The sequence below is a fragment of the Taeniopygia guttata genome, chromosome 2 (genome assembly GCF_048771995.1).
Source record: "Taeniopygia guttata chromosome 2, bTaeGut7.mat, whole genome shotgun sequence".
Classification (NCBI taxonomy): Eukaryota; Metazoa; Chordata; class Aves; order Passeriformes; family Estrildidae; genus Taeniopygia; species Taeniopygia guttata.
In genome coordinates, this window is record NC_133026.1 from 132,102,060 (window position 1) to 132,119,780 (window position 17,721).

The 17,721-nt window shown below is 33.8% G+C and overlaps 1 protein-coding gene across 50 annotated transcripts in view; it reads left to right on the forward strand.

Annotated features, from left to right (window-relative positions):
- The window catches only part of RIMS2 (regulating synaptic membrane exocytosis 2), a 447,420-nt gene that overhangs the window by 124,644 nt on the left and 305,055 nt on the right, over positions 1 to 17,721 (forward strand). Inside the window, exon 1 of one of the 50 annotated variants that reach the window (XM_072924901.1) lies at positions 12,563 to 13,201. The exons of 46 other annotated variants lie outside the window; for them this stretch is intronic. In XM_072924901.1, the coding sequence (XP_072781002.1) occupies positions 13,080 to 13,201 (122 nt within the window). In that variant the 5' untranslated portion in view covers positions 12,563 to 13,079. Of the gene's footprint in view, positions 1 to 12,562; positions 13,202 to 17,721 lie in introns of those variants that run through there. 3 more of the 50 variants (XM_072924902.1, XM_072924903.1, XM_072924909.1) reach the window with 3 other exon arrangements.

A 17,721-nucleotide genomic window follows, 5' to 3' on the forward strand; every position in this document is an offset into this window, starting at 1 on the left:
ATAAGATGCATCCGTGGAGTGTAGCTGAGGGAAAATTCTGACATTTGGTAAAGAACTCTGCTAACTCAAGTTTATTGTTTCTAGCAGCCAAGTAATTTTGGGATCTGCAGGAAGCAATTGAATGAATGGCTTTTGTTTTCATATTTTTTACCGTAGCTATATAGACTGAAATAAAATAAAAGAGTGAGACTGCATGCAAATGGTCTGGTGCAAATGGATTGGTGCAAATTCTTTGGCTTTTCCTTTGTGACTTCCTTTAAAAGTCACAAATTATAAATAAATCACTTCTGTAGTGCAATCACTGATCTTTTGCATGGTAAGATTAAAAATTTTAGTAACTGTCAAGCTATTTTATTAAGTCAGATTTGAGGAAAAAAATGTAACAATAATGAATATAATAGGACCAGGGTGACCATATTTTCATAATTCAAAATTACATAATTAAGCAATACGATTTTCTTTCTACCTTTTCTTTAGCACAATAGTTCTGTTTCTTTATCTGCCCTTCTTCAAGACAATTCATCCCTTTGCCTACTCTGGAATGTCCTTATAGGATTATTTATTTAGTTAGTTATTTTATTAACTCATTTTTTCTGTATATCACTGTCTCTTTTCCACCAGCGTGAGAAACAAAACCAAACCCTGGCTAGAAATTTAAAGTGGTTTCAAAGATAGACCCATGATCTTTTTTCACCTAAAGACAGACATTATCTTCTCTAAGCCACTTATTTTACTTTTCCCATGATGTAGTTCACTTCATTTCCCCACTTGACAACCAATAATTCTGCAACCATTCCTAAGTGTCCTTTCAGTTTTGTGGTAAACTAATTTGACACTTTTCTCCCAAGCTTAGAGAAATCTTAATTTTGTGCCTTTCAGAATAAACAAGGCTCTATACATTCTTTACTAATCAGAATAAAGAGAGCCACAGACATTTTAAGGGAATAGTTGCAGCAAAGTAGCGCAGTACAATGTCATTTCAAGTTAAGAAGGAAATGTAGGTGACCTGAAGTCAATGACTCTTCAAGTGGTGTTCTAAAATCCAAGGTAATATCTGTATATTATATGCAGTGGGTTGTGTATACATGTAACTTGTTCTGACTTCCTGCGCTATGCAGCTCTCTTCCCTGTAACCATGCCCTGGTGTTTTTAGAAAATTACATCAGCAAGTGCCCGGTTCTGCAGCTCTGAGCTTCCTGAAAATGCAATTATGGACCTCAGAAAGTGTAGCAACTTCATGGAATATCAAGAGGTTAAGTTGCTCCAAACACAGTTTTCCGAATTTCTGCTCCACTGTTTTGTCAGCTGGTATTATATGCTTGAACTGGCCCCTAGATGTAATTTCTCTGCCTAAGCAAGTTTCTGTTATGATGCGTGTAATAGAACGAACCACGAACTTTGCTGCAGAAACCCCATTTTCTTTGTAAAAAGAAAATGGCAAGAAGAATAGTTCTTATGGTAAGGCTGTGATAGAAAGAAATACATTTTAACTGCAAGAGGCTACATTAGTAATAAATTTGTGAAAATGCTGGACTTTAAATAAGTTCTTTATGATAATAAAAAAAATTGTTCAAAATACCTAGCAAGGCCAAGGAGATTAAAGCAAAAACATCTGATTTGCTTTATAATGCCAAATAAATTGGTAAGCTTCAGAAGGACATTGCATTCTAAAGTTCCAAATCAGTGCACAAACCTGATTTTTTTTAAGAGGTAGATTAATTTTAATTGAATCTTTTTGACTCTGTCATGAGGTGCTGGGCTGACAAAAAATTACCTGCTTGAGTTGCATCTTTGTGCTGCAGCTAGAACTGTGAAAAATATTTAAGCTAGAAGAGGAATCAAAATTAGTTCAAGAATCTCAATCCTTGAATATAAGAAATTTGAAAACTCAAAGGTTAGTTCAGTAATTCCACCTCCTCACTAGGATGAGATAATTGCATTTTATTCCTAAAATGGACATTTAGTGATTAATCTTCTTGTACCATTTATTAACAGGGTATAGAACAAAAATGTATTCTTGAAAGAAACAAAATTTAACTTGGATATGCATTTCTTATAAAATGATGTATAATTTGGTTGCTTCTTGTGTCTCAAGTACATACAAGACTGAAGAATTGACTTTCATGTGCAAAATATATATCAATATTTTAAGCAATAAATTTTATCTTCTGAATAAAGTAAAATTGAAGTAAAATATAATTTAATTTCTACTCAGCCGATTTTTTAATGCAGACATTCTTTCCAAAATTAGAATGTCAGTTCCAAAGACCCTGAGAACCAGGGTAAGAAGGGAAAGAGGAAGATATGTCACTTAAATAATGGAAAATATAGGAATATTTTGTATATGGGACTCAAACTCTCTAGCTTTGGATATTAAGAGCAGTACTAATAGTGCCTCAACTTTTCAAAAAAATAGTTTTGGATGGTCACAAACTGCATTGCAGTAATGATTGATGCACTAACATAGATCTGGATCATTTTCACCTACTTCTTTGCTCCTCCTTCAAGTAGTTAAGAGCATATTTAAGAATGTTTGTGTCCTTTTGGTAGATATTCCTAAAAGCTGTAAATTGTTTTTGGTGTTAAGCTTGGCAAAGCTAACCAAACAAGGGGATTTTGCTCCAGACAAGGATTTTAAATTTCATTCTTTATGTGGCATACAGATATTTCTTTCAGAAGCACGTTTTTCTGTTTGAAAATGAGATTTATTTAGAATTTTATTCTGTGGTATGTCACCAAGTATCATGAAGCTTTACAGTTGCAACAGTCAATTATGAAATTAACCCTAACTCCCTTCCCAAGTGGCCAATGATGCCTTTATTCCACTAAAATAGAATTCCCATATTAAATGGAAATCTTTCCAAAGTAAAATATTTACAAAGCCCTAATGCTTATAAAATCCATGACACTGTCAAAGGAAATGAATTCCAGAAGTGTGTGATCATCAGGAAAATATCCTTCTAGTATTCCAATCAGCTGAATAAAGGAGCACCCCAGGGACCATAAATCTCATAATGACATGAAAGAAAGATAAATTAGCCTCTTTGAACTCATCCCCAAGACATGGAAGGCTCAAATTTTTAACCAGTGGACTGAGCAGCAAAAATTAATAAACAATCTAGTGCACAGATGTGTTATCATAGCTTATATTAAACTAAATGAAAAGACTGATATTAATCTTACTGTCATTTGGACAATGATCTATCTTTTAGTTTGCACGTATATTAGTCTTTGTTTCCAGCACAGATCACCTGGACACATTGACACCCAGCACAAGTTTGGACCTTTAAAGACCAAACCAGTCATCTGTAAGTAGAGATATGGCAATAAATCTCAAGATATTTTCCAAGTGAAAAAAAAGTAATTTCTAAAATTAATTAAACTCATTATGACTGAGACACCATCTCTGCAAATGTATAACCACCATGGATTTCAAGATCAATGTAATTTCTATTTTCTTTACATAATAAGGAACTTTATGATAAGCCTGTTCACCAAAAAAAGTGCACGTGTAAAGGATGTCGTAACTGTGGTAACTGTGTCTTTCGTGAAGAAAACAGTCTCTTTATCTGAGTGTATATATTGGAATAATATCTGTTGGGGGCATTTACATAGCTGATAATCATCGTTGGACTGTTATAGTTTTTTGGGTTTTTTTCTGACTGCTTAAATTTCTATAACTTGGAGAATAAGGGATATAAGTACAAACTGCCTGTGAGCACTGAAGAAATTAACTTGCACCTTGAATACCTTATCCTGAAATGGAGAGGAAAGACAGGTATCTGCAAACTGTTAGTGAGTGTATTTTCAGGTTTTGTTTTTAGTATTTTACATTATTAATCATGCATAATACTTTTTTAGTAGTATTTAAATCACCTTTTGTGTTTTGAAAGGTGAAAAATGATCACTTTTTATAAAAGTGAAGAACAGAAATCTCTTCTATAGTAGAAGTTTTCAGTGCACTGTTTCAAAAATCAATCAAATCTCTGTTCTAGGCCAGCAATTCTTGTCTAGTGAGACACATCTCATTGGTGAACCATCCAGAACTGCAAATGAGGCATAAAGCAGGATTCATGTACTGTAATGAGGTGCAAGGAAATATCAATTGATTGTAAGTCAGCTGAAGGTAAAATTGGTTGCAATATACTATTCTAAACCACGCGTTCTACAAGGTGCAGCAAGTACTGAATATTGAGCTTTTGCATGATTTGCATCCACAGACTTCTCTACTTCTTCAACCAGTGTTTAGAAAATTTGGTGTTCCTGATGGATAAAGGAGCTATTTCTTCAGCCAGGGGAGTGAAGTGTCAGTTAGATATTCTCTGACTCTGATTCTTCCACCTTAATAGTACTCCTCTAATACTTTTAGAAACATTATTTATATATATACTACATGTATGGACATGGACAGATGTATACCTTCACACTAAAAGGTTAGGATGCCTAGCCATTTCAGTAAGCTATCAGAACTCTAGGAAAGTAGAGAACTGATTATGGGACCATCATTTGATCCAGAGTTTCAGGAAATTTATTTTGTGGAGATATATTTCTCCTGTAGGAAACTGACCAGCTCTGCAGAAATGAAAAAAAATAGTAGCATTTCTGAATTATTTTAGTACAAAAATAGAATCATGCTCTTGCAGGTTGAAGAAGTGATTTGTACATTTATTAGAAAAATTGGTCAGTTTTCTTGTTTGCCAAATGCAATTTCTGCCTCAGTAGCTCTTTATACAAATTATGTCTTAGGTCAGGGTAGTGGTTAAAAACCCCATTTCCCTAGATTTGAAGGCTTCTTTTTTTGTATGTGACATCTGCCATCATTAGTTTTTCTAGAAATCTAAATCCCTAAGACAGGGTTTGCTAGAACCCTAAATCCCTGAAGATCCCTAAAAATAACTGTTATATGTGGGGAAAATGCATGAGCTAGAAAAAGGGAGAGAATGCACACACCTGGATTTTTTTCAGATATGTGTCAGAACACAGCTAAAGCAGGAACTGGAAAGTGTTCTCAGATCTAGCGATAGAAATGAAACCACAGATTTATATTTCTGCCTCCTATATAAAGTAATTAGACAAGCACAAGAACATGTCATTAAATCTCTTTCTGGGTGCTCATGCAATTTTTAGTCACATGATTTTCCCCCCCTACATGGTCTTCTTTCTTTCTGTTAATTATACGGGAAGGAAAAGGTGGCTGGCTTTCCAAATTATACTCCTTAGTCATCTCCATCTAGGTGGGATGAATCTGGGTGTCTTTGTTGTTAAGGTTAAACAATCTAAATTCAACCTCTGAATTTACCTAAAATCAGTACCACCTTTATTTTTAAACATAGACTTCCCTAAGCAAGGAATACTTAGAAAAGCCCAGAACTGGCAAGTGAGGTAGAAGAAAGCACTGGAATTTTGTTGCACTGTATATTTTGTAAAATATTCAGAAGGAAAAAGATGTGAGCAATAATTAAAATTATACATTTTACAAAATTATTTGCAACTATTCCATGACTTGTCTTATTTAAATAAAATTCCCCATATTGCCTTTCAGCTATTGTATTAAAGAGGATTCTGCAGAGAGGTTTGAGAAGACATAATCTATACTGAGCTAAGGAAATTAAACAATAAGTCAAAGTTATTCATGTTAAAGGTGTCTTCAAAAGAATTATATTCAGAGGTATACCCAGTTGTGAGGCATACTTATTAATTTAAAGAATTAGTACTTTTGTGGTATAGTCTATCATAATAAATAACAATAGGTTTTCAAATTATAATTTTTCTATTTCCTTCTTCTAATTTGTTTGGGTTTTTTTCCCGCATCTTACTCATCCTCAAATGCGCAATTTGTGTGTGGTCAGTGCCAGTTTTTGTATGTGTCCATACCAGCCCTAACAGTAGGAGTTCCCAAGTGAACATATGGCACATTTCCTAATATCTGTGTAAGGGATAAAGTTAGACCTACCATTGTGTTATCTGAGTTTTAAAAAATGTAGAATTATTTTATCAGTAAAAGTATTTATTTTACATCATCTGACATTTAACTTTCACAAGTCTCTATTTTCTCATTTCACAGATTTAAAATTTTATTAAAAAGAAACTGACAAAAAAAAAAAAACCCAACAAAGTATCAACTTCCAAGTATTTTATTTGTAGAATATAATCTTTCCTAAGCAGTAAGTATACAGTAGGCAAAATATAATGTTTAACTTTTTTGCCACTTTTTAGGAAGTTTTAAAGATGTCCTGATCAGTGGATCATGATTGTTTATTTCATTTACTTAGACCATGATGAAATGCAGAGAAATGAGTTGTGTCCTCACAGAACTCACATCTAATAAAAGACAGTTGGCACTTTTCTGTTTAGGAAGTCCAAAGCTAATCTGGAATTTCCCATCAAGACAGCTTTTTGGCTGATGTACTTTGTACTCCTTGACATCCTTGAGAATCTATAGATGTCAAGGTTAGTTTTGTCTTTTATTAAAAATTAGACAGTTGTTTACCTTTTTTCCCTGTGTGTTGAAGTCATAAGTACTGAGAATTTCCGGAGATGGGAATATCCAGATATCTGTAAAGGTGCTAAAGGTAAACTGACAGCTTATTTTATCCTCAATGTAAGTAGGTTAATGAGAGCATCCTCTTTGCCATTTTGAGTATTGTTGTGCTTGCTGGGCGAGTTCGTGACTGAGGAGCAGATCACAGCCTGCTTGCACTGGCACTAGAGTGGTTCCAATATCTGGAAACGTGCTAGAGGCACAGTGTTGAGCTGTGCTTTTGGGCCTTAATCCAAAGACTGTTGGCATGCAGTGTTATCCCTGATTTCACTGGAATTAGGCTACTTAAACACTTGATGCTACAAGGAATGTATTTCAACAGACCTTAGAATCCAGTAAAGTTCCAGTATTCTACACAGCAAGTAGGACAAGGGCTTAGGGTCCACACCTCCTGTTTGGACCACTGACATTACTCTTACCTGCAACCTGAGTCACATCACTTAATCTTCATATCCTAAAGCATTTAATAGAGAATATGCTTACAAGGTTTGTAATAATTAACTCTTTTTTGAAGCTTATTCTAAGGATAAATTATTATTGTTTCATTGTTTGATATTACTGCTGGTGGAACAGGAGATCAACTTTTGTGAGTCCTTTGTGAATGGGATGCCTATAACAGCAAGTCTGATAGAAAATGAAGAAGAGGGAGTTAAATACTGGGAGACAGTTCCATGAGTTCCAGAATCGGTACAGCCTATAATGGAATATCATGTTTTTTCAACCTAATTCTTCTGTGATGTGGTGGAGGACCACAATAACTTAAGCATAATTTCCTATTACTTTTGATAATTTTGTCAAAGGTCAGATGGCAGTGTTGTGCCTATTTTCTGACCATTGTCTGACTGTCTTTCTGTGGTGAAAGTCATTGAGTAATGGCTCTCAGTTCTCCCCACTCTTCCTCCATGCACACTGACTTGGGTCTTTGTTCTCTTGAGATGATACATATTTTCCACAGAGATTTCTGGAATTTAAATATATAAATACTTATGCCCTATGAAATTACCCAGTCTCCTCAAGCATATCAGTCATGATGATGGACGGTAAAATGGAAAAAAAAAAGGGATAAACAGACTATCCAGATTTCTAAGTCTCATATATTGGCCCAAACAGTATAACTTACACTAAAGGGAGAGTATAGATTAATTTAAATGGCTACATGGGAGAAATATGAAGAGGGACACTGAGAAGAATTAAATAAATGGAATGCCTTAAAAAAGAAATAAAGAAACGTGAAGATACTGAGAATAAAACACAAGAAAAAAACACAATATATTATGGTGTAAGATAAGGATGAATTTACTTTCTTTTACATTACTATACTTTGGTAGTGGATATTTTCTGTAACGAGGTTTGGTCTCTTAGCTGGAATTTCAGTATCTTCCATTGTGGATCTGTGACCTGACTACCAAGGATTAAAATCAGTATCACTTTTCCATTCTTGATTAATGTTTAACTCAGTGAATTAAATAGTTCTTTCAATATTTAATTATTTTACGGGAGAGAGAACAGTGTCAACAGCAAAGACAAATTCCCTTAGGAATAACCAGGGGGATGTTGATAAGAACTTTGTGGGCATATTTTAGGAAGCCAGTAGAGAAACCTGGGATTCAGTTTTCCATGCTTCCTAACACTGTTCTAATGGCCCATCTACCTGTAATAAGAAGAATGGTGCATTTTGAATGACTGCTCAGGCGCCAAGAGAACAAGAAGACTCAGTTTTACAGTTCTTGGACAGAGACTGATGCTTCCCTGTAGCCTGGATTTAGGTATTTTTATCCTTTTGGGTTTGAGGCTTTATTTGTGTCCCTTTCTTTATTACTTCCTATAGTAGGTATTCAGAATACTGGCTTCTCTGACTTCTGTTGTTATGTGTTTAAATTTACAGTTGTAGATTTTGCAATAGTTGATAAACTTCGCTTGTGAAATGGAACCTTTGAACATTGATGTGATGAAATACAAATGGGTGTGTGCTTTATCCCAAAAGAAAGTCTGCTTGCATTTCACTTGCAGTATTGAAGTGAAATGCCCATCCTTGAATGGAATTTCCAATAGACCTTAAAATCATGTCCCACCTTGGAGCATCAGCTTGCTGACCCAAAAGGAGTGGTCTTATATACAGTAATAATACAACACTATCTAATGTCCAAGGCCACCGTTGTTAACTTACCTGTTTGAAAATAATTTGTTCAGAAGTTTATTATTTTCATAATGAATTCCAGTCAAAAATTTTTAATCATGAGTATTTAACTAAATGCTTTGATAAGGGCATATTGGAGAGCAATGGTGGTATAATACAGGTATTTATGTGCTATTTATTGCCAAATTTTATGTAGTGTCTAGATGGAAAAAACAGTAGACATTAGACTTTCTGTACATTTCAAAAATCCCACTTTTAACCCCAAACTCCAAGTGACTCAGCTCTACAATTTTCTTCTGCTTTCAATTTTCTTCAACTTTCTTCCGTCAAACTATGTTTACATACTATTCAGTAGATTAGAATGGAATTGAATCCAAAATTGTTTTTGATCATATTTTTTATCACAGAAAAATCTTTGTCTTATAAGCTGTAATATATAAGTTTGTATGACTCTACCTTGTTTAAACTACAACGTCCTGTGAAATCTTTTTTATATGCTTATAATAAGTCATGCATGTAAGTAATGTTTGAGATAACATTTTTATGTATTGTCAACTTTCTTGTATAATAGATTTACATTTCTGAAATCTAGAATCAAATCAAGGAAGTTTAATCTTATGTTTGAAATATAAATATTTTATGTAAATTTGAAAATGCTCACATTTGGGAGCTTTCTAGATAACTTTTCGTCTTAAAAACTTGTATCTGATGAACTTTTATTAAGATTCAGTTTGGCTACAGAGCAAGGTATCTGTATGGACCTCAGTGTATCTGGGCTTCATGGATTCAATGATGCTTTCTCAGGCTTGTCTTTTCATTTTGAAATAGGCTGTCAGCCATGTCAGGTAGTTGTTCAGACCATCTAGTACTCATTTTTCTCTTTAAAGTATCTCTGCAGTATCTTTAAAGTGCTTAGTCTTCATTTCCATAAAATCCTTGATAAAATAGGTGTGAAAATGAAATATATTATTACTAAACCATAAATAGCAAGAGCATGTACACATATCTTTTTGCAAGTATAAATGCATCAAATACCATAATAAAGATCACTGTTCAAATTATTTTTATGAGGCCTTCAAAGGACAGAAAATGCTAGAAACAGAAGTGAGTGAGCAGTGCTTGGCTTACCTGGTTCTTTTTAAATACACAATTAGGGGTGTTCCAAGAAAAAGAAACCTGTGCATATAGGACCTCTTTTTCTTCTAGTGTGGGTATTGGAGAGTATAGCGTGAGAGCCTTGAAGAACCGAAAAGGAGATCTCAAGTTAAATGTAAAATAGAAAAGTAATCCCTGTCTTTTTCACCATTCTTATGTGAAGCTTTTAATTTGGGAATGCTGAAGGTATACTTTCCTGAGTCTTAGAAATTACACTAAATCACTGTCCTTCCCAACAGGAATTTTTTAGTATAAGAAACAGTGACACGTTTGAAGACCCATAACAGCATTGAAATAAGTAGTACCTGTAGAATTTTGTTCTCAAACAATATCAGTGTACAGAAAACAAATTTTGTGTGGTTCTACTGACTTCTTTTGATTGTCGGTTTCATTCTGGTTCTCAAAGGGTGGGTACTTCAGAGGCCAAAGCCTACTCTGCTCATGCTCCGTCATTCTATTTCCTCCAGCCTCTTCATGTTAGGTCTCCTTACTTCCTTGACTCTTCTCAGATGAATGATGACATTTTGGAAAAGGTGGAAGTACCTAAAAAGAGATGCTAGTAGGAAGCCCATATTATAGGGTCACTTCACTACTCTAGGCCACATAATAAATGCAGGAAACAGTTGATTATTGGCTAAGGGGTCTCTTGGAGTGCATTAGAAGGGTCAGGAAAGAAAGGCAATTCTGTTTTATTCTCTTCCATTCATTTTTTGAAATAAAAAATATTATTTTAAATTAATAGTACAGTCAATTTTAATGAAAATTCCAGATCTCCAAGAACATATGTATTTGCACAAATCCCATTTCTTTATACCTGAATTTTCTGCTAGCAGCAACTATAAAGTATTTGCCTTTAAAAGTATTCTTTTACTTCCCTATGAAACATTTTACATGCATGAGTATCTGCTGAGTACTCTTTATTCCTTACTCCAATATAAAATTAAAAAAACTAAAAGTTTTAAATATGTGTCTTTTGTTAGTAGTTTTAGGACAATCTTAAAAAAATAAGGAAGAGAAGAAAAAAGAGTGTATACCCTAACTTCCATTTTAAATATCTGAGAATGAAGACATAGAAAGATGAAAGTCAAATGTTCAACACTTTGTTGCAACTACAAGAGCATTTTGAATGTGATGCTCATTCATAAGGCACACAACAAAAGGGTAATATACTTGAAATGTATGATAAAGTACTGGTCTTGTACCTACTCCATAGCCAACATTTCCTCTGAACTGTGAAGTGGTGCATACTATACTGATTGCAATGACTTGAGCTTTTGTGACAAGACGACTGTTTCTTGGAGCAGATAAGAAAATTTGGTTTTTAATGGAATGAATGTAAAGGCAAATTTTCTTGCATTCCAAACATGAATCCTCTATAATATAAGTAAGGTAGCTACCAAGTATTACTTTTTCATTTTTTATAGCAGGATAGCCACAAATATCCATCGGTTCCTACTTCAGGATCTCAAAAGTTACCAGCTTTGACAGACATAGAGCCTATTACTTTTATCTCAAATTATAATACATTGCCCAAATACAAATGCTTCCATAATGCACAGTATGCTATGGACAGAAAAACAGGTAATAAAACTATTTTGGTTAGTACTTCATAGGGTTTCACATGAGTTTTGCAAACAGATTTAATAGCAGATATTTTCACAATTAAAAAAAAATTATTTAACATGGATGATAGTAGGCAGTCGCAAATATATGTGTTTTATGGGGGCTAAGAGATTAATTTTTCCCCATTTCTTTTTTCTTTTTAAAATCTTTGTTGTAGCTGCCATCCTTCTGGCCAAGGAAGCCTGGATGGCTTCTTCCTCCTGAGCACATCAACACACTTGAATTAGCTGGAAAGATGCTTATTCCCACATCATCTGAGATTCAAATTGCTTTCAGTGGAAGAGGTTTAATAATAGACCTCATTTTATGTTGGTTTATTTGGAGATTTTTTAATTAGTGCTAAGGTGTTAAAAGCTGTGAATAGAAAATGAGGTGTTATAAAGAAAATATTTTTAATTGTTATTTTTTAATTTGACAGTGATAAACTATTTTCTGTATTGTTATGTAATGTCATCCTCTGGCATAAGCATTGAAAGAAAAGAAAAAATGGTGTTTACTCAGGGATACTTATTTTCTGACATTTATGGTATTCACAGTGCATACTATGTTGCAAAAGCTCATTCTGTTCTGTTAGATGAGTGATCTGCTTCTTGCTCTTTGATACCCGATACTTATGTGTACCAGTACACAGGCTCCTAAAATAGTGGGCTTTCCTGGAAATAGATGAGTTTGGAACACCCTAAGAAGTGATTGATTTTTCTCAGTTCTATCATGGCTGATTCAGTGCAAAAAACTTTTAAAAGATACTGAAGACGTTTCATTTTGAAATGTAGGGCTTATGTAAAATGCAGCTTTTCATTTTAGTAATTGTTCAAGTTTGCATGGTAAATCATTGCCTTGATGCTGTATGTACAATCCCTGACAGAATGATTACATATAGAATGTATACTGTTTGCTTCAGTAATCAATTGATACTACATTTAAATGTTTGCACTAGAACCTGTTATCTCAGATACAGTATAGCTTTTCAGATCTGAGACAAAAGATCTATTGTTACAGTCTCAGTGCTACATGTTGTTTATTATGCGCAGATTTTTTTTTTTTAGAGTGGTCTTTCAGTCCTTTAGAATTGCCATTACATTAAAAAAATTAAGAATTGTACATACATGGTCACGGATATTAGTCATTTTTACAGGGGAGGGAAGGAGGAGGGGAAGATGCAGAAATCCTCCTCCTCTTAGATAGTAGTAACAGTGTGAGGATGCCTTGTCCTCCTTTTTTTTACTTCTGAGATTTTATTGCTGGCAGCCAGATGTGCTGAAACTCCTGACGACAGCATCTATTCACTGCGTGTTTTTAATAGGCTTAGAGAAATATGAGTAGAGTACATGAAAGCAGCTCAGCTTCACACTTCAGCTGGGAATGCCCAAAAAGCTTACTGCTGTTTAGAATTCTTGCTACAGTCAGGAGAAAGCTGCTTGGGTACTAAATCTTCTACGACTGAATTAGAAGAATAATGACTGTACAATTAACTATCAGCCCTTGCTCATTTAGGCACAGTTTTTACAGAGATCAGGAGAAATATGGAACTTGATTGGCATATTTGTATTTGATGGTGTGTACAAAATAGATGACTTTTAAGACAGGTGGTGAAGAAAAATAGAAGGGAAAGAAAGGGAGAAAATGCAATTTGAAACACTGCGCCAGGTCTGCAATTCTGTTTTATCTCATTTTCATGGGGTTTTCTCATCCCCTCCAAATATTTTACAAAATGATCTTTTTGGACAAACGTTGAACAACACTAGGTAAGTAGAAATTAAATATTTTTGCTTTATCATTTCTCTTTTTATGCTGATGGCAATCTATCTGCATGCTTTTCAGTGGGGTACTTTTATAACTGCACTCCTAGATATTAATATTTTTATGGTAGCAGTGAGTCTGTTAGTATTTATATGTTTTATGTAAGGATTTACATGAGAACTCAATCTGCAGAAATAAAACCAGCAAAGATAGAATAAAATATTTAAGATGGTTATGTATCTTTCAAGTACATTAGCTGCCATTAGAAGCTAGCATTATTAGCTGTAATCCTTAAAGCATATTAAATATTCATAAACAAATTTGTCAGAGAAAATGATTTCTATGTGGATATGACAGTGAAAAGATTAAATGCTCTGAGAAGTGTATGTTTAACCATACATAATTTATTGGAAGATGCAAATTAGTAGTCCTGCATACCTTTTGCAAAATAGAGAGCAGTTCCTTATTTTTAGAAGATTTAGATCCTGTGTGTAATGCTTTTCAATAATGTCTTTAACTGGTCAAATTACAGCTGATTAGTGGATGCTTTGCAGCAGGTCAGTCAGCTCTGTAGGGTATCCTTTTGTGAATAGCTGTTGTTTTGTGGGAATTAGAAATGATAGGGTGAAGTTGTTGTTTATTGGTGTGTGACAGTGTTTGAATATGCTTCTTAGGATTTTTGGAGGGGTAAAATGATGCCACATTTCTGTGTAATTATTTAGTAAACATTTACCAGTACTGATGTTTAGAACTTTTTCATATGGCTATTAAATATTTAACATAAAAATATTAATAATTTTATCTAAGAGAGGGGAAGTGCAGGTCAGGAAGAAAAAGAATCCTGTAGTTTCTTATAAAGATAGTGCATTGATGGAAACATTCTGGAAAAAGGGTGGAAGTAATAGGCAGAGACTACATCAGCATTTTAATCTTCTTCTCTGTCTCTGTAGGAGAAGTCTCTTTTAACTGGGATATTATTTCTTAAATACAGGGATATTTGAACTTGATACTTCAGAAGATGCTTATAATTTCATTTCCCAGAATTTTGTTGCAAGGATTCTCTCCCTGACTGCTAATATTTCCTTTTAAAATATGTTAATATTTATTTAATGTTACTGTTCTCAAGTTTTGTTATCTCGGTTATAAATTTCTGACTAGGTATATAAAATTCTGTAGGTAGTTTTAGCAATCATAATCACAGTTATGAATTAAGGTATTTTTAGGTATATTTGAAATCTGTATTCAATGAGATTTTTCTTATATCCCTTTGGTATACTGTGAAATATTGAAGCTCTACAAAATGGAGCAATAATTTACGTATTATCAGCTGTGACTGTAAAACTGCATATTTCCAAGTGCATAGTTTCAGGCCTGCAGCAACCAGCAAAGCCCTTAGCAACTGTTCTAATCAGCTACCATCCCAGTCCTGATTCCCTGGATCTGCTTTTGCAGAGCAGAGTACATGCTTTTCGTAGATCAAGATGCATGCTTTTTGCTATTTTTTTTTTACAGATACATGTACATGGTGCTTTTTGCTGTTTAGTTTGCTTGTGAGACTTGGGCAAAAGATGCATATAGTATCAGATCAAAATACAGAGGTATTTTATTCATTTGCTCTGCCTCAGATTAGGAGTATGTTTATTCTAGAAGATTGCCAAAAAAGAAAGGATTATTAGGAGCCTCCTACCTAGTATGGGCTGTTTTACTTAGGATGAGACTGTTTCTATATTTATAAGGAGCAATGTCATGTTTTTCTAGGTATCAATGCTTTTGGACTCAAGAAAACATTGTGCATTTTTCAAACAATATGCAGCAGTAATTGTGAAAGACTAATTCATGCTCTCTCTGTCTTCTGATATTAAAGTTAGGTGAATTTTAAGGTTATTGAGTAAAAAGATTCCCTCTTCCAAATAACTATTTGTATTTTAAATCTGATCTTGATAAAAGGTTTTTGAAGAAGTAATCTATTAGTCACTAAAAAATCTCACTGGCATTTATTACAGGGGGTAGTCCTTTCATTATCTTATTGATTTAAAAAATCTGTTCTATTTTTTTTAATTAAATGAATGTAGTATATAATTTAGGTAGATTTTTCCCTTAAAGCTTTGCACGATAAATGGAAGGCACTTGTTAAAAACGAACTGTTCATGCATTAAGAGTTAATGCTTCAGAACTGTGGTGTACCTCCAGCATGTAAGAGTATGCTTTGATGAGGTGTAATGTGCTCTCCCTCTTTAGTCTTCAAAGTTATATGTTTTGTCCTTTGATGATCCTTTCTCTTTTGAATAACTTTTTTTTTCTGTTTTTACATCTGATAAGTACAAGTCAGAGTCCAGAAAGATAACGGCTGACATTACACACAGAGTGATTAAGTGCTACTGCCACAAAGTAGTAATGTGAAGAAAACAGGCTAATGCATACAAATTGTACAGTAGATAATGAAGTGTAAAGCAAAGTATAGGAAAGGAGGTAGTATACAGTTAATTTTAATTGAATAGACATTCCTCCTAAGTTTCACATCATTTTTTCTTGGATTTCTTGTTCTTCAGTTCTTTAGAAAGTTTAGATATGCTGAGATTTTGTTTAAGGAAAGATACAGTCTTTGCTTTCTGATGCTATGCTAAACATTGACAGGAACATACACTAAACTGTTTTTTATCATTTCCCATAAAAACTTTATATGAGTTGGGTTTTCATTTTCATAGTTTTAGTTTTGAGGCAGCTGGTGTGAGAGGGCCCAAATGATAGTAAGCCCCGTGTGAGTTAGATTAATTTTAGCACTTAAATGGCTTTAGTTATCCCCTCCTAGTAGCTTCTAATGGAGGAATATTGCTGCTGAGCTCTCTTTTGCCAGCTACAGGGCAGCACTTTCCTGTAAGATGCTATTGTGAGTGTAAAAGAGAAAGCTGGTTTGCTGGGCCTCCCTCCTCCTCCTACACAGCTCTGTCTGACATTACCAACTCCAGCCAGCTGAAGCAGTAAGAGCTATCATTTTTACATCAAAATTGTGTTTTCACAAAATTGTGTTGAGGATTGTGGTGCTATTTCCTGGATAATACGTTATTTTTCATTGAAAAATTATTAGAATGACCTAATGTTGGGAAACCATAAGAATTGTTCTGCATTTTGAGCATTTGGCAAATAGCTAGTTTATGGAATAAATTCATCATGTGCCCAGAAAAGAAATCAAGAGACCTTTTAAGAAAACACAGTATGTGTGCTTGCATTACATCCAAATTTTACAACAGCTTCTAAAGAAGGTTTGCTTTTTTTGCAGTCTAAAATTTTTCTTACTTTCGGTGACATGTTATTTGTTCAAATGACAAAAAACAATGAAATAAAGTTTTAAAATATATTTTAAACCTTTAGTAAATTAGTAAACTGGATTTTCAGATTTCCATTCTTGATTTAGTGTTTGGTGTACAAATATTGTGCTGTTGGATGCTCTATTTGTAGCAACATGCTTTGAGAAGTCACAATTGCTTTGGGCAGTATTGAGATTAAAACATTACTGCATAATGGCAAGCATCTTTTGTGACTAAAATTGGTACAAAATCTACAGAGGACTATCAATCCAATTTTGCAATTGCAGCTTATATTAGAAGCTTTGCTCATGAAATGGATAGTGGTCAATTTACCTAAACTTGGTTTCTCACATGACATATTGTTAGGATTTTTTTACAGTTCTGTGAAAGTGAGTTTACTGTCTAGCTTGGCCACACAGGGGCATAAGATAACTAATATATTGAGCCTAGAACCAGTACAAAGATTGTTCACCAAATTCTGTGTACAATAGCGACTTTGGAATAGTTTCATTTTGAAATTAGAAACACCTAGTTTAAAAAAACAAATTATATTTTCTTTCATTAAATTAATCTCCAGTGTTTTTGAAGACTATTAAGAGTCTTTCACTTTTTAAATCCTTTGGTAAGCATCTTTTACATAAATACACTGATTTTTAAAAGATTAATAAAATGCAAAATTAAATTAACTAGTTGGCAAAACTAGACATTTACACTGAAAGTATCATTTTAGCAGAAACATATGGTTTATTTTCATTATTTCATTTTCTGTTTTGTTTTCTCCAATATATCTAACCAATACATCTAGTAGCTATTTTCCAAATGCCCATTTTATAATGAAGCCATCAAATGATGTCAAGAATTACTGTCACAGGCAATTTTTTTTTTCTGGTGTTGATAATCATTACTTTGACATTGAAGGAAAAAGATCATTTCCCCTTCCTTGTTGGAAAAAAAAATGGTCAGAATATTTCTGTAGAATAGATTTGAGTTTTTTTTTTTCCATGACTATATTGGTTCAACATAGCAAGAGGTTTGCTGGTATTCTAAGAGAATGTTGAATTTTCAAATATTGCTAGTCTAAGAGCCCAGAAGAAAACCATCATAATGGTGTTAGAACTGACAGTACATTGTCCATATTTTGTGGTGCAATACTGCTGAATACTGTAATTGAAACTGCCTCTCCTCCCTTTTTAAAGCTAGCTTGTCTATAGCTACCTTTA